Below are 17,468 nucleotides of genomic sequence, written 5' to 3'. Positions count from 1 at the left end.
TCCAGGTTGAGTTAGTGGTGCAGAAGGTGAATGCAGTGTTGGCATTCATTTCCAGAGGTATAGAATATAAGAGCAGGGATGTGATGTTGAGGCTCTGTAAGACACTCGTGAGACCACACTTGGAGTATTGTGTGCAGTTTTGGGCTCATTTTAGAAAGGATATACTGACATTAGATAAGGTTCAGAGAAGATTCATGAGAAAGATACCAGAAATGAAAGGGTTACCCTATGAGTAACATTTGGCAGCTCTTGGGCTGTATTCCCTGGAGTTCAGGAGAATGAGGGGGGATCTCATAGAAACATTCTGAATGTAAAAAGGCCTGAACAGATTAGATATGGCAAAGTTATTTCCTATGTTAGTGGATTCTAGGACAAGAGGGCATGACTTCAGGATTGAAGGATGTCCATTTGGAACTGAGATGCGGAAAAATTACTTTAGTCAGAGGGTGGTAAATCTGTGGAATTTGTTGCCACGTTCGGCTGTGGAGGCCAAATCATTGGGTGCATTTAAGGCAGAGATAGATAGGTTCATGATTAGCCAGGGCATCAAAGGGTATGGGGTGAAAGCAGGGGAGTGGGGATGACTGGAAGAATTGGATCAGCCCATGATTGAATGGTGGAGCAGACTCGATGGGCTGAATGGCCTACTGCTCCTATATCATATGATCTTATGGTCTTAAATCAGTGGTAGGGAAGGCAAATGCAGTGTTAGCATAAATTTTGAGAGGACTAGAAGGTAAAAGCAAGAATGTGATGTTGAGGCTTTATAACGTGAGTTGAGAGTTAGGGGGCAAAAGTTTAGGGGTAACATGAGGGGAAACTTCTTTACTCAGAGAGTGGTAGCTGTGTGGAATGAGCTTCCAGCAGAAGTGGTAGAGGCAGGTTCGATATTGTCATTTAAAGTAAAATTGGATAGGTATATGGACAGGAAAGGAATGGAGGTTTATGGGCTGAGTGCAGGTCGGTGGGACTAGGTGAGAGTAGGTGTTCGGCATGGACTAGAAGGGCTGAGATGGCCTGTTTCCGTGCTGTAATTGTTATATGGCCATAAGGTTTATATAAAGGACTGTGAGGACTCACTTGGAGTTTTGTGAGCAGTTTTTGGCCCCTTATCTAAGAAAGGTTGTACTGAAACTGGAGAGGCGAATATTGTCCCCTTGTTCAAAAAAGGTAGTATGGATAGTCCGGGTAATTATAGACGAGTGATCCTTACGTCTGTGGTGGGGAAAGCTGTTAGAAAAGATTCTTAGAGATAGGATCTGTGGGCATTTAGAGAATCATGGTCTGATCAGGGACAGTCAGCATGGCTTTGTGAAGGTCAGATCGTGTCTAACAAGCCTGATAGAGTTCTTTAAGGAGGTGACCAGGCATATAGATGAGGGTAGTGCAGTGGATGTGATCTACATGGATTTTAGTAAGGCATTTGATAAGGTTCCACATGGTAGGCTTATTCAGAAAGTCAGAAGGCATGGGATCCAGGGAAGTTTGGCCAAGTGGATTCAGAATTGGCTTGCCTGCAGAAGGTAGAGGGTGGTGGTGGAGGGAGTACATTTGGATTGGAGGGTTGTGACTAGTGGTGTCCCACAAGGATCTGTTCTGGGACCTCTACTTTTCGTGATTTTTATTAACGACCTGGATGTGGGGGTAGAAGGGTGGGTTGGCAAGTTTGCAGACAACACAAAGGTTGGTGGTGTTGTAGATAGTGTAGAGGATTGTCTAAGATTGCAGAGAGACATTGATAGGATGCAGAAGTGGGCTGAGAAGTGGCAGATGGAGTTCAACCCGAAGAAGTGTGAGGTGGTACACTTTGGAAGGACAAACTCCAAGGCAGAGTACAAAGTAAATGGCAGGATACTTGGTAGTGTGGAGGAGCAGAGGGATTTGGGGGTACATGTCCACAGATCCCTGAAAGTTGCCTCACAGGTAGATAGAGTAGTTAAGAAAGCTTATGGGGGGTTAGCTTTCATAAGTCGAGGGATAGAGTTTAAGAGTCGCAATGTAATGATGCAGCTCTGTAAAACTCTGGTTAGGCCACACTTGCAGTACTGTGTCCAGTTCTGGTCGCCTCACTATAGAAAGGATGTGGAAGCATTGGAAAGGGTACAGAAGAGATTTACCAGGATGCTGCCTGGTTTAGAGAGTATGGATTATGATCAGAGATTAAGGGAACTAGGGTTTTACTCTTTGGAGAGAAGGGGGATAAGAGGAGACATGATAGAGGTGTACAAGATAATAAGAGGAATAGATAGAGTGGATAGCCAGCGCCTCTTCCCCAGGGCACCACTGCTCAATACAAGAGGACATAGCTTTAAGGTAAGGCGTGGGAAGTTCAAGGGTGATATTAGAGGAAGGTTTTTTACTCAGAGAGTGGTTGGTGCGTGGAATGCACTGCCTGAGTCAGTGGTGGAGACAGATACACTAGTGAAATTTAAGAGACTACTAGTTAGGTATATGGAGGAATTTAAGGTGGGGGGGGGGTTATATGGGAGGCAGGGTTTGAGGGTCGGCACAACATTGTGGGCTGAAGGGCCTGTACTGTGCTGTACTGTTCTATGTTCTATGTATTAAGGCGGAGGTTGTCAGATTCTTGATAAATCAGGGCATAAAAGGTCAGGGTACTGGAGGACTGGCTGGAAGCTAATTTGTTCCATTGTTCAAGAAGGGAAGAAGGGATAATCTTGGAAATTGTAGACTGGAGGGTCTCATGTCTATGGTAAGAAGATTAATAGAAACCTTCCTGGGAATTGGATTTTTGAGCAGGGTCCAAGTAGGATAGTAGAAGGTGTATGGCCTGTTTGCCTTTGTTAGTCAAGGCTTTGAGTTCAAGAACTAGGAAGCTATGCTACAGCCGCTAGGCCATATTTAGAGTCTTGCATTGAATTCTGGTTGCCTCATTATCGGAAGGATGTGGAGGCTTTGGAAAGGATTCAGAAATAGTTTACCAGGATGCTGTCAGATTTGGAGGACATGTTCTATAAGGAGAAGCTGGTCCTTTTCTCCAGAGTGGCAGATGTGGAGAGGAGATTTGATAGAGAAAACTATGAGAGGCATAGAGAGGAGAGCCAGAATATTCTCCCTGGTTTTGGAGTGTGCAGTACTAGGCCGCCAGCGACGGTGGTGGAGACGGATATGATCGGGTCTTTTAAGAGACTCCTGGACAGGTACATGGACCTCAGAAAAATAGAGGGCCATGGGTAACCCTAGGTAATTTCTAAGGTAAGAACATGCTTGGCACAGCTTTGTGGGCCGAAGGGCCTGTATTGTGCTGTAGGCTTTCTATGTTTCTGTTACTGGAGAGCACTTATTTCAGGTGAGAGGGATCAGGTTAAAAGGAAATGTGTAGGGCAAGGTTTTTTTACACGTAAATCACTGTCAGGGATAGACATGGAGATAGATAGCATAGGAGCATTTAAGTGACTTAGCGAGGCTCATGAATGTGTAGAGAAGTGGGGGAGGAGGATATGATCAATGTGTGGTGAAGAGGGATTAGATTATTAAGGAATCATTGGTTTAATTGGTTTGGCATAACATTGTGGGCTAGGCTGAAAGGCCTGAGCTGTGCGGTACTGTTCCATTTTCTATGTGACGCAGATAGGCAGACCATGGGTCATCTGGGCAAGGACTTCCGATGGAGATGGAACATACGCAGTGCAGCACCCCATGTTGAGAAAGTGTCTACACAGGACCCTGTCAAATCAATGGAGACAGCTTCACTGAACCTCACACCCACTCTTCATGAAGGTCACTGTCACCAGCCGTGACCAGGTCCAGGGTCCAGGGTCCAGGGGAGGTCGGCAATAACCAGACTGACTGGGCACCAGTAACTGGGCCCAGGAACTGTGGTGTCCACCTTAGTGCATTGGCACTGCTGCTCCTCTAACCCAACTTCACCCTGCCCCACCCTGGCTCACTGAAGCTACCCCAATCCACTCAACTTTACCCCAGCCCACCAAACCCCAATCCCACTGTGAATCGCTCATTCACACACTTTTGACCAGCCCTGCACTCCCACCCCATCAGGCTTACCCACTGAGCCAAACTCCACCCACCCACATCCAGGCAAATGCTCCACCCTATCTCACTGAATCCCCCCAGCTAACCCCACCCTGAATCATCCACCTGTGACCAGTGATCCCATCCTCCCCACCACTGATCAAGCATCTCCATCCTTGCCCTTACCTAACCCTACTCCAGCTCTCAACTCTGACAGCTCAGAAACTTTAATGTGATCCCATCTTCAAAGCTTCCTGTGGCCTGACATCCCTCTGCTCAATCTACTAACCCCAGGCAATCTTCCCAGATCTTCCCTCCTCTGATTCCCACCCCTCAACACTCCCCCTCTCCAGACCCCCACGTCCCATGATCCAAACTTTCTGCTCCCACTCACTACCTCCCTGCACTCGTCCACCTCATGCAATTTCTCCCTTCTCATTGAGGAGACCCTAAAGCCTTGTGTGCAGTGACTTGGGACATTTCCCTATATTCCAGTGGTTCACTGGGAACCCTGGTGAAGCTACTCAGTGGGGTGCACTCCAGTCACACCCCACACAAAGGAAGGTGATGCCAATAAAGGCAGCTGGGGTGGTGAAAATATTGACCAGCACTGCCTTGTCACCCCTGGTGTAGGATCCGAGAGTGATGGCCCAGAGCAGTCCGCCAGATGAGTGCAGGAGTTCCATGTACGGCTGCTGTCGGGATGAGGCCTCCTTGGCCCAGGGACCAAGTGGTGAAGGGTGCAGAGACGGGCCCAACCACCGTAAGTAGATCTTGATATGTGTGCTTACTGTCTGTGATTCCCGCACAGAAGTGCAGTTTGTGCAGTGAAAATTACAACGGAGAATGTGCTCAGGAAGCTTAATGGTTTGAGGGTGGATAAGTCTGGAAGGAATGTACCTTCGGGTTCTGAAGGAAGTAGCTGGAGAGATTGCAGAGGCATTAACACTGATCTTTCAAGAATCGATAGATTCTGGCATTGTACTGGATGACTGGAAAATTTTAAATGTTACTTTGCTATTTAAGAAGGGTGGGAGCCAGCAGAAAGGAAACTATAGACCTGTTAGCCTGACATCACTGGTTGGGAAGTGGTTGGAATCGATTGTTAGGGATGAGATTACTGAGTACCTGGAGGAACATGACAAGATAGGCCAAAGCCAGCATGGTTTCCTGAAAGGAAAATGCTGCCTGACAAACCTACTGCAGTTTTTTGAGGAAATTACAAGCAGGGTAGACAAAGGAGATGCAATTGATGTAGTGTACTTAGATTTTCAGAAGGCCTTTAACAAGGTGCCGCATGTGAGGCTGCTTAGCAAGATAGGAGCCCATGGAATTACAGGGAAGTTACTAGTGTGGGTGGAGCATTGGCTGATCAGCAGAAAACAGGGAGTGGGAATAAAAGGATCCTATTCTGGCTGGCTGCCGGTTACCAGGGAGTTCCACAGGAGTTGGTGTTGGGACCGCTACTTTTTACGATGTATGTCGATGATTTGGACTATGGGATTAATGGATTTGTGGCTAAATTTGCTGATGATACAAAGATAGGTGGAGGAGTGGCTAGTGTTGAGGAAACAGAGAGCCTGCAGAGAGACTTAGATAGTTTAGGGGAATGGGCAAAGAAGTGGCAAATAAAATACTTTGTGGGAAAGTGTATGGTCACACACTTTGGTGGGAGAAATAAATTGGCAGACTATAATTTCGATGGGGAGAGAATTCAAGAAGCAGAGATGCAAAGTGAGTTGGGAATCCTTGTGCAGGATACCCTAAAGGTTAACCTCCAGGTTGAGTCAGTGGTGAAGAAGGCGAATGCAATGTTGGCATTCGTTTCTAGAGGTCTAGAATATAAGAGCAGGGGTGTGATGTTGAGAACAGAGATGCGGAGAGATTAGTTAGAGGGTGGTAAATCTGTGGAATTTGTTGCCACATTCGGCTGTGGAGGCCAAGTCATTGGGTGCATATAAGGCAGAGATAGATAGGTTCTTGATTAACCACGGCATCAACGGGTATGGGGTGAAAGCAGGGAAGTGGGGATGACTGGAAGAATTGGATCAGCCCATGATTGAATGGTGGAGCAGACTCAATGGGCCAAATGGCCTACTTCTGCTCCTATATCTTATGGCATAATGGCCTTATAGCCACGACCCTCATCTCCCTCTACATGAGCGCTCCAGAGTGGGCTAGTTAGTAACACTTACAAACACCAGCATTTATGTAACACCTCAATCTGAGAAAATACCGTAATGTGTCACAGAGACAGCATTGGAAATTTCAGAGCCGGGGAGCTGCTGAGATAGAGTGTATTGAAACAAGGGTTAAGGTGAGGTCACAGCTCAGTGCTTTGGGGGATCTGTGGGGCGGGGGTTCTGTGGAGTGGGGGTTCGGTGTGGTGGGGGATCTGTGGGGTGGGGGTTCGGTGTGGTGGGGATCTGTGTGGTGCGGATCTGTGTGGTGGGGGTTCGGTGTGGTGGACGTTCTGTGTGGTGGGGGATCTGTGGGGTGGGGGTTCAGTGTGGTGGGGATCTGTGTGGTGGGGGTTTGGTGTGGTGGGGGATCTGTGGGGTAGGGGTTCAGTGGGGTGGGGGTTCAGTGGGGTGGGGGATCTGTGGGGTAGGGGATCTGTGGGGTGGGGGTTTGGTGTGATGGGGGATCTGTGGGGTGGGGGTTCGGTAGGGTGGGGGTTCTGTGTGGTGGGGTTCTGTGGGGTGGGGGATCTGTGTGCTGGGGGTTTGTTGGGGTGGGGGAACTGTGTGCTAGGGGTTCGGTGGGGTGGGGGATCTGTGTGGTAGGGGATCTGTGGGGTGGGGGTTCGGTGTGGTGTGGTGTGGATCTGTGGGGTGGGGTTCAGTATGGTGGGGGATCTGTGTGGTGGGGTTCTGTGGGGTGGGGGTTCAGTGGGGTGGAGATCTGTGTGGTGGGGGTTCGGTGTGGTGGGGCATCTGTGGGGTGGGGGATCTGTGTGGTGGGGGATCTGTGTGCTGGGGGTTCGGTGGGGTGGGGGATCTGTGTGCTGGGGGTTTGTTGGGGTGGGGGATCTGTGTGGTGGGGGTTTGGTGGGGTGGGGGATCTGTGTGCTGGGGGTTTGTTGGGGTGGGGATCTGTGGGGTGGGCATTCTGTGTGGTGGGGGATCTGTGGGGTGGGGGTTCGGTGCAGTGGGGGATCTGTGGGGTGGGGGTTCGGTGTGGTGGATCTGTGTGGTGGGGTTCTGTGGGGTGGGGGTTCAGTGGGGTGGGGGTTTGGTGTGGTGGGGGATCTGTGGGGTGGGGGTTCAGTGTGGTGGTGGTTTGTTGGGGTGGAGATCTGTGGGGTGGGGATCCGTGGGGTGGGGGAGTTTGGTTGCAATGTGCAGTGAGGGCTGTCAGGGTGAAGGCTACGTTAATCTGCTGCTTCCTGCCTGTCCACAGCATACCCGGCCCACTGCCAGCTCCTGTTCGCCAATGGCCCATGTACAGACTGGACCGTCCGCTGGTTTTTCATCCCCGAGTCTGCCGTCTGTAACCGCTTCTGGTATGGCAGTTGTCTTGGAAATCGGAACAACTTTGAGACGGAGGATGAGTGTCTGCGTCAGTGCAAGAGGACTGCATTGGAAGGTGGTCCAGAGGAACGGCCCCACTGGTGGACTCCTCACATAGAGCGGCAGAAACAACATGGGCATTCATCCAGCAGGGACCCCTCTCCCTCTGAGCGCGAGCAGCCTGTCTATAGGTAAATCCACGGGGGACCCGTCCCCATACCCGGACAAGGGACCCCTCTCCCTCAGAGTGCGAGCAGCCTGTCTATAGTCAAATCCATGGGGGACATGTCCCCACACCCAGACAAGGGACCCGTCCCCACACCCGGACAAGGGACCCCTCTCCCTCAGAGTGCGAGCAGCCTGTCTATAGTCAAATCCATGGGGGACATGTCCCCACACCCAGACAAGGGACCCCCCTCCCTCTGAGTGCGAGCAGCCTGTCTATAGGTAAATCCACGGGGGACCCGTCCCCACACCCGGACAAGGGACCCCTCTCCCTCTGAGCGCGAGCTGCCTGTCTGTAGTCAAATCCGCGGGGAACCCCTCTCCACACCTGGACAAGGGACCCGTCCCCACACCCGGACAAGGGACCCCTCTCCCTCTGAGTGCGAGCTGCCTGCCTATAGGTAAATCCACGTGGGACCCCTCCTCACACCTGGACAAGGGACCTGTCCCCACACCCGGACAAGGGACCCCTCTCCCTCTGAGCACGAGCTGCCTGTCTGTAGTCAAATCCACGGGGGACCCCTCTCCACACCTGGTCAAGGGACCCATCCCCACACCCGGACAAGGGACCCCTCTCCCTCTGAGCGCGAGCTGCCTGCCTATAGGTAAATCCATGTGGGACCCCTCTCCACACCTGGACAAGGGACCTTTCACATAGATAGCCCCCACATGCTGCACCCCTATACACCACGTGTATTCTCCCACGTGCATGCAAGCATTGTATCTGCAGCCTGAGATCGCACAGCTACAAACACACGCTACGTGCTCTATGTACACACCCCCACCCACGTACACACACACACACCCGCACCCCCTGTACACACACACACCCCCACCCCCAAGCCCTGTACACACGCACTAGCAAACCCTGTCGTCACCTCTCCAACCTAGCGTGTCTCTGTACCCCGTGATCTCCAGTGCCAGTGTGCCATACTCTCAGCTGAGCTGTTTTCTGATCTCTGATTCACCCCTCTCTCATCAGGTTACAGATAGATCGAGGGGACCCTGTGTCTGTGGAGGCCCGGCCTGGGGAAACAGCCAGTTTACTGTGCAGAGTGAATGCCTCACCGTCTCTTCATGTGGAGTGGCACCGAAATGGGAGGCCAGTGTATTCACCGAGGTGACTCAGTTATTGCTGCTTCACGTAGGCGCCCCCATCTCATTCCCCAACCTATTTTCTCTCCTTCCCATTTGCCCCATTCCAATCTCATTCCCCATAATCTATTTTCTCTCTGTCCCATTTGCACCCTTCCCACACTGATCTCCTCACCTACACTAGATGGGGCTCATTGCCCCAGCAGCCGGCACCTCTTTAGGATGTGAGAAGGAGCTGGACAGCTGGAGGAAAGCCCCATGGTCACGGAGAGAAGGGAAAGCTGTACACACATTGCACCAGCGTCATTGGTGCTGTAAGGCAGTGGCTCTACGTGAGGTGCGGTGGGGTGGTCATTGGTGATGTGATGTGGGGTGGGGTGGTGATTGGTGATGTGAGGTGGGGTGAGATGGGGTGGTCATTGGTGATGTGAGGTGGGGTGGGGTGGTGATTGGTGATGTGATGTGGGGTGGGGTGGTCATTGGTGATGTGAGGTGGGGTGGGGTGGTGATTGGTGATGTGAGGTGAGGTGGGGTGGTGATTGGTGATGTGAGGTGCCGGTGAGATGGGGTGGTCATTGGTGATGTGAGGTGGGGTGGGGTGGGGTGGTCATTGGTGATGTGAGGTGGGGTGGGGTGGTCATTGGTGATGTGATGTGGGGTGGGGTGGGGTGGTCATTGGTGATGTCAGGTGTAGTGGGCTGGTCATTGGCGATGTGAGGTCTGATGGGGTAATCATTGGTGATGTGATGTGAGGTGGGGTGGGGTGGTCATTGGCGATGTGAGGTCTGATGGGGTAATCATTGGTGATGTGATGTGAGGTGGGGTGGGGTGGTCATTGGCGATGTGAGGTCTGATGGGGTAATCATTGGTGATGTGATGTGAGGTGGGGTGGGGTGGTCATTGGCGATGTGAGGTCTGATGGGGTAATCATTGGTGATGTGATGTGAGGTGGGGTGGGGTGGTCATTGGTGATGTGAGGTGCTGGTGGGGTGGGGTGGGTTGGTCATTGGTGATGTGGGGTGGGGTGGTCATTGGTGATGTGATGTGAGGTGGGGTGTGGTGGTCATTGGTGATGTGAGCTGGGGTGGGGTGGTCATTGGTGATGTGAGCTGGGGTGGGGTGGTTGTTGGTGATGTGATGTGAGGTGGGGTGGGGTGGTCATTGGTGATGTGAGCTGGGGTGGGGTGGTTGTTGGTGATGTGATGTGAGGTGGGGTGGGGTGGTCATTGGTGATGTGATGTGAGGTGGGGTGGGGTGGTCATTGGTGATGTGAGGTGGGGTGGGGTGGTCATTGGTGATGTGATGTGATGTGGGGTGGGGTGGTCATTGGTGATGTGAGCTGGGGTGGGGTGGTTGTTGGTGATGTGATGTGAGGTGGGGTGGGGTGGTCATTGGTGATGTCAGGTGTAGTGGGCTGGTCATTGGCGATGTGAGGTCTGATGGGGTAATCATTGGTGATGTGATGTGAGGTGGGGTGGGGTGGTCATTGGTGATGTGATGTGAGGTGGGGTGGTCATTGGTGATGTGAGCTGGGGTGGGGTGGTTGTTGGTGATGTGATGTGAGGTGGGGTGGTCATTGGTGATGTGATGTGAGGTGGGGTGGTCATTGGTGATGTGAGCTGGGGTGGGGTGGTTGTTGGTGATGTGAGGTGGGGTGGGGTGGTCATTGGTGATGTGGGGTGGGGTGGGTTGGTCATTGGTGATGTGAGCTGGGGTGGGGTGGTTGTTGGTGATGTGATGTGAGGTGGGGTGGGGGTGGGGTGATCATTGTTGATGTGATGTGAGGTGGGGTGGGGGTGGGGTGATCATTGTTGATGTGATGTGAGGTGGGGTGGGGTGGTCATTGGTGATGTGATGTGCCAGTGGAGTGGGGTGGGGTGGTCATTGGTGATGTTATGTGAGGTGGGGTGGAGTGATCATTGGTGATGTTATGTGAGGTGGGATGGGGTGGTCATTGGTGATGTTATGTGAGGTGGGGTGGAGTGATCATTGGTGATGTTATGTGAGGTGGGATGGGGTGGTCATTGGTGATGTTATGTGAGGTGGGGTGGAGTGGTCATTGGTGATGTTATGTGAGGTGGGGTGGAGTGATCATTGGTGATGTTATGTGAGGTGGGATGGGGTGGTCATTGGTGATGTGATGTGAGGTGGGGTGGGGTGGTCATTGGTGATGTTATGTGAGGTGGGGTGGGGTGGTCATTGGTGATGTTATGTGAGGTGGGGTGGAGTGATCATTGGTGATGTTATGTGAGGTGGGGTGGGGTGGTCATTGGTGATGTGATGTGAGGTGGGGTGGAGTGATCATTGGTGATGTTATGTGAGGTGGGATGGGGTGGTCATTGGTGATGTTATGTGAGGTGGGGTGGGGTGGTCATTGGTGATGTTATGTGAGGTGCCGGTAGGGTGGTCATTGGTGATGTGAGATGCCAGTGGGGTGGGGTGGTCATTGGTGATGTGGGGTGTCAGTGGGGTGGGGTGGTCATTGGTGTGGTAGGGTGGGGTGGTCATTGGTGATGTGTGGTGGGGTGGGGTGGTCATTGGTGATGTGGGGTGGGGTTAGTGGGGTGGTCATTGGTGATGTGAGGTGCCAGTGGATGGGCTGGGGTGGGGTGATCATTGGTGATGTGAGGTGCCAGTGGGGTGGGGTGTGGTGGTCATTGGTGATGTGAGGTGGGGTTAGTGGGGTGGTCATTGGTATTGTGAGGTGAGGTGGGGTGGTCATTGGTGATGTGAGGTGCCGGTGAGATGGGGTGGACATTGGTGATGTGAGGTGGGGTGGGGTGGGGTGGTCATTGGTGATGTGATGTGGGGTGGGGTGGTCATTGGTGATGTGAGGTGGGGTGGGGTGGTCATTGGTGATGTGAGATGGCAGTGGGGTGGGGTGGGTTGTGGTGGTCATTGGTGATGTGATGTGAGGTGGGGTGGGGTGGTCATTGGTGATGTGATGTGAGGTGGGGTGTGGTGGTCATTGGTGAAGTGAGGTGCGGTGGGGTGGTCATTGGTGATGTGAGGTGCCAGTGGGGTGGGGTGGGGTGGTCATTGGTGATGTGAGGTGGTGTGGGGGTGGGGTGATCATTGTTGATGTGATGTGAGGTGGGGTGGGGTGGTCATTGGTGATGTTATGTGAGGTGGGATGGGGTGGTCATTGGTGATGTTATGTGAGGTGGGGTGGAGTGATCATTGGTGATGTTATGTGAGGTGCCGGTGGGGTGGTCATTGGTGATGTGAGATGCCAGTGGGGTGGGGTGGTCATTGGTGATGTGGGGTGTCAGTGGGGTGGGGTGGTCATTGGTGTGGTGGGGTGGGGTGGTCATTGGTGATGTGTGGTGGGGTGGGGTGGTCATTGGTGATGTTATGTGAGGTGGGGTGGAGTGATCATTGGTGATGTTATGTGAGGTGGGATGGGGTGGTCATTGGTGATGTGTGGTGGGGTGGGGTGGTCATTGGTGATGTTATGTGAGGTGGGGTGGAGTGATCATTGGTGATGTTATGTGAGGTGGGATGGGGTGGTCATTGGTGATGTGTGGTGGGGTGGGGTGGTCATTGGTGATGTTATGTGAGGTGGGGTGGAGTGATCATTGGTGATGTTATGTGAGGTGGGATGGGGTGGTCATTGGTGATGTGTGGTGGGGTGGAGTGATCATTGGTGATGTTATGTGAGGTGGGATGGGGTGGTCATTGGTGATGTGTGGTGGGGTGGAGTGATCATTGGTGATGTTATGTGAGGTGGGATGGGGTGGTCATTGGTGATGTGTGGTGGGGTGGGGTGGTCATTGGTGATGTTATGTGAGGTGGGGTGGGGTGGTCATTGGTGATGTTATGTGAGGTGGGGTGGGGTGGTCATTGGTGATGTGAGGTGGGATGGGGTGGTCATTGGTGATGTTATGTGAGGTGGGGTGGAGTGATCATTGGTGATGTTATGTGAGGTGGGATGGGGTGGTCATTGGTGATGTTATGTGGGGTGGGGTGGGGTGGTCATTGGTGATGTTATGTGAGGTGGGGTGGGGTGGTCATTGGTGATGTGAGGTGGGATGGGGTGGTCATTGGTGATGTTATGTGAGGTGGGGTGGGGTGGTCATTGGTGATGTTATGTGAGGTGGGGTGGGGTGGTCATTGGTGATGTTATGTGAGGTGCCGGTAGGGTGGTCATTGGTGATGTGAGATGCCAGTGGGGTGGGGTGGTCATTGGTGATGTGGGGTGTCAGTGGGGTGGGGTGGTCATTGGTGATGTGTGGTGGGGTGGGGTGGTCATTGGTGATGTTATGTGAGGTGGGGTGGAGTGATCATTGGTGATGTTATGTGAGGTGGGATGGGGTGGTCATTGGTGATGTGTGGTGGGGTGGAGTGATCATTGGTGATGTTATGTGAGGTGGGGTGGGGTGGTCATTGGTGATGTTATGTGAGGTGCCGGTGGGGTGGTCATTGGTGATGTGAGATGCCAGTGGGGTGGGGTGGTCATTGGTGATGTGGGGTGTCAGTGGGGTGGGGTGGTCATTGGTGTGGTGGGGTGGGGTGGTCATTGGTGATGTGGGGTGGGGTTAGTGGGGTGGTCATTGGTGATGTGAGGTGCCAGTGGATGGGCTGGGGTGGGGTGATCATTGGTGATGTGAGGTGCCAGTGGGGTGGGGTGTGGTGGTCATTGGTGATGTGAGGTGGGGTTAGTGGGGTGGTCATTGGTATTGTGAGGTGAGGTGGGGTGGTCATTGGTGATGTGAGGTGCCGGTGAGATGGGGTGGACATTGGTGATGTGAGGTGGGGTGGGGTGGGGTGGTCATTGGTGATGTGATGTGGGGTGGGGTGGTCATTGGTGATGTCAGGTGTAGTGGGCTGGTCATTGGCGATGTGAGGTCTGATGGGGTAATCATTGGTGATGTGATGTGAGGTGGGGTGGTCATTGGTGATGTGAGGTGGGGTGGGGTGGTCATTGGTGATGTGAGATGGCAGTGGGGTGGGGTGGGTTGTGGTGGTCATTGGTGATGTGATGTGAGGTGGGGTGGGGTGGTCATTGGTGATGTGAGGTGACAGTGGGGTGGGGTGGTCATTGGTGATGTGATGTGAGGTGGGGTGTGGTGGTCATTGGTGAAGTGAGATGGCAGTGGGGTGGGGTGGGTTGTGGTGGTCATTGGTGATGTGATGTGAGGTGGGGTGGGGTGGTCATTGGTGATGTGAGGTGACAGTGGGGTGGGGTGGGTTGTGGTGGTCATTGGTGATGTGATGTGAGGTGGGGTGTGGTGGTCATTGGTGAAGTGAGGTGGGGTGGGGTGGTCATTGGTGATGTGAGGTGGCAGTGGGGTGGGGTGGGGTGGTCATTGGTGATGTGAGGTGCCAGTGGGGTGGGGTGGGGTGGTCATTGGTGATGTGAGGTGGTGTGGGGGTGGGGTGATCATTGTTGATGTGATGTGAGGTGGGGTGTGGTGGTCATTGGTGATGTGAGGTGGGGTGGGGTGGTCATTGGTGATGTGAGGTGCCAGTGGGGTGCGGTGGGGTGGTCATTGGTGATGTGAGGTGGTGTGGGGGTGGGGTGATCATTGTTGATGTGATGTGAGGTGGGGTGGGGTGGTCATTGGTGATGTGATGTGCCAGTGGAGTGGGGTGGGGTGGTCATTGGTGATGTTATGTGAGGTGGGGTGGAGTGATCATTGGTGATGTTATGTGAGGTGGGGTGGAGTGGTCATTGGTGATGTTATGTGAGGTGGGGTGGGGTGGTCATTGGTGATGTTATGTGAGGTGCCGGTGGGGTGATCATTGGTGATGTTATGTGAGGTGGGGTGGGGTGGTCATTGGTGATGTTATGTGAGGTGCCGGTAGGGTGGTCATTGGTGATGTGAGATGCCAGTGGGGTGGGGTGGTCATTGGTGATGTGGGGTGTCAGTGGGGTGGGGTGGTCATTGGTGTGGTGGGGTGGGGTGGTCATTGGTGATGTGGGGTGGGGTTAGTGGGGTGGTCATTGGTGATGTGAGGTGCCAGTGGATGGGCTGGGGTGGGGTGATCATTGGTGATGTGAGGTGCCAGTGGGGGGGGGGGTGGTGGTCATTGGTGATGTGAGGGGGGGTTTGTGGGGTGGTCATTGGTATTGTGAGGTGAGGTGGGGTGGTCATTGGTGATGTGAGGTGCCGGTGAGATGGGGTGGACATTGGTGATGTGAGGTGGGGTGGGGTGGGGTGGTCATTGGTGATGTGATGTGGGGTGGGGTGGTCATTGGTGATGTCAGGTGTAGTGGGCTGGTCATTGGCGATGTGAGGTCTGATGGGGTAATCATTGGTGATGTGATGTGAGGTGGGGTGGTCATTGGTGATGTGAGGTGGGGTGGGGTGGTCATTGGTGATGTGAGATGGCAGTGGGGTGGGGTGGGTTGTGGTGGTCATTGGTGATGTGATGTGAGGTGGGGTGGGGTGGTCATTGGTGATGTGAGGTGACAGTGGGGTGGGGTGGTCATTGGTGATGTGATGTGAGGTGGGGTGTGGTGGTCATTGGTGAAGTGAGATGGCAGTGGGGTGGGGTGGGTTGTGGTGGTCATTGGTGATGTGATGTGAGGTGGGGTGGGGTGGTCATTGGTGATGTGAGGTGACAGTGGGGTGGGGTGGGTTGTGGTGGTCATTGGTGATGTGATGTGAGGTGGGGTGTGGTGGTCATTGGTGAAGTGAGGTGGGGTGGGGTGGTCATTGGTGATGTGAGGTGGCAGTGGGGTGGGGTGGGGTGGTCATTGGTGATGTGAGGTGCCAGTGGGGTGGGGTGGGGTGGTCATTGGTGATGTGAGGTGGTGTGGGGGTGGGGTGATCATTGTTGATGTGATGTGAGGTGGGGTGTGGTGGTCATTGGTGATGTGAGGTGGGGTGGGGTGGTCATTGGTGATGTGAGGTGCCAGTGGGGTGCGGTGGGGTGGTCATTGGTGATGTGAGGTGGTGTGGGGGTGGGGTGATCATTGTTGATGTGATGTGAGGTGGGGTGGGGTGGTCATTGGTGATGTGATGTGCCAGTGGAGTGGGGTGGGGTGGTCATTGGTGATGTTATGTGAGGTGGGGTGGAGTGATCATTGGTGATGTTATGTGAGGTGGGGTGGAGTGATCATTGGTGATGTTATGTGAGGTGGGGTGGAGTGGTCATTGGTGATGTTATGTGAGGTGGGGTGGGGTGGTCATTGGTGATGTTATGTGAGGTGCCGGTGGGGTGATCATTGGTGATGTTATGTGAGGTGGGGTGGGGTGGTCATTGGTGATGTTATGTGAGGTGCCGGTAGGGTGGTCATTGGTGATGTGAGATGCCAGTGGGGTGGGGTGGTCATTGGTGATGTGGGGTGTCAGTGGGGTGGGGTGGTCATTGGTGTGGTGGGGTGGGGTGGTCATTGGTGATGTGAGGTGGGGTTAGTGGGGTGGTCATTGGTGATGTGAGGTGCCAGTGGATGGGCTGGGGTGGGGTGATCATTGGTGATGTGATGTGCCAGTGGGGTGGGGTGTGGTGGTCATTGGTGATGTGAGGTGGGGTTAAAGGGGTGGTCATTGGTATTGTGAGGTGAGGTGGGGTGGTCATTGGTGATGTGAGGTGCCAGTGGATGGGCTGGGGTGGGGTGATCATTGGTGATGTGAGGTGCCAGTGGGGTGGGGTGTGGTGGTCATTGGTGATGTGAGGTGGGGTTAGTGGGGTGGTCATTGGTATTGTGAGGTGAGGTGGGGTGGTCATTGGTGATGTGAGGTGCCAGTGGATGGGATGGGCTGGGGTGATCATTGGTGATGTGAGGTGCCAGTGGGGTGGGGTGGGGTGGTCATTGGTGATGTGGGGTGTAGTGGGGTGGTAATTGGTGATGTCAGGTGGGGTGGGGTGTGGTGGTCATTGGTGATGCGAGGTGGGGTGGGGTGGGCTGGTCATTGGCGATGTGAGGTGTGATGGGGTACTCATTGGTGATGTGGTGTGGGGTGGTCATTGGTTCTGTGGTGTGGGGTGAGGTGGTCATTGGTGATGCGATGTGAGGTGGGGTGGGGTGGGATGGTCATTGGTGATGTGAGGTGCCAGTGGGGTGGGGTGGGGGTGGTCGTTGGTGATGTGAGGTGGAGTGGGGTGGGGTGGTCATTGGTGATGAGAGGTGTTGGTGGGGTTGTGTGGTCACTGGTGATGTGAGGTGCCAGTGGGGTGGGGGTGGGGTGGTCATTGGTGATGTGGGGTGGGGTGGGATGGTCATTGGTGATGTGAGGTGCCAGTGGGGTGGGGTGGGGGTGGTCATTGGTGATGTGAGGTGGGGTGGGGTGGGGTGGTCATTGGTGATGAGAGGTGTTGGTGGGGTGGGGTGGTCATTGGTGATGTGAGGTGCCAGTGAGGTGGGGGTGGGGTGGTCATTGGTGATGTGGGGTGGGGTGGGGTGGTCATTGGTGATGTGAGGTGCCAGTGGGGTGTGGTGGGGTGCTCATTGGTGATGTGAGGTGTGATGGGGTGGTCATTGGTGATGTGAGGTGCCACTGGGGTGGGGTGTTCACTGGTGATGTGAGGTGGGGTGGGGTGGTCATTGGTGATGTGATGTGCCAGTGGGGTGGGGTGGGGGTGGTCATTGGTGATGTGATGTGAGGTGGGTTGGGGTCATCAGTGGTGATGTGATGTGAGGTGGTGTGTGGTGGTCATTGGTGATGTGAGGTGCCAGTGGGGTGGGGTGGGGTG

At 53.8% G+C, this 17,468-nt stretch overlaps 1 protein-coding gene across 3 annotated transcripts in view; it reads left to right on the top strand.

Moving 5' to 3' along the window:
* LOC134349631 (papilin-like) overlaps positions 1 to 17,468 on the top strand; it is a 120,658-nt gene that overhangs the window by 24,240 nt on the left and 78,950 nt on the right. For all 3 annotated transcript variants that reach the window (XR_010018732.1, XM_063054253.1, XM_063054242.1), the window contains exons 6-8: positions 4,627 to 4,756; positions 7,396 to 7,696; positions 8,713 to 8,850. Coding sequence is in view for 2 of the 3 variants with exons in the window: in XM_063054253.1 (XP_062910323.1) it covers positions 4,627 to 4,756; positions 7,396 to 7,696; positions 8,713 to 8,850 (569 nt within the window). In the remaining variant the exon portion in view is untranslated. The remainder of the gene's footprint in view (positions 1 to 4,626; positions 4,757 to 7,395; positions 7,697 to 8,712; positions 8,851 to 17,468) is intronic.

This window comes from Mobula hypostoma, chromosome 1 (assembly GCF_963921235.1).
Source record: "Mobula hypostoma chromosome 1, sMobHyp1.1, whole genome shotgun sequence".
NCBI lineage: Eukaryota > Metazoa > Chordata > Chondrichthyes > Myliobatiformes > Myliobatidae > Mobula > Mobula hypostoma.
The sequence above is the reverse complement of the archived record's forward strand: the minus strand, read 5'-3'. Positions and strand labels throughout refer to the sequence as shown.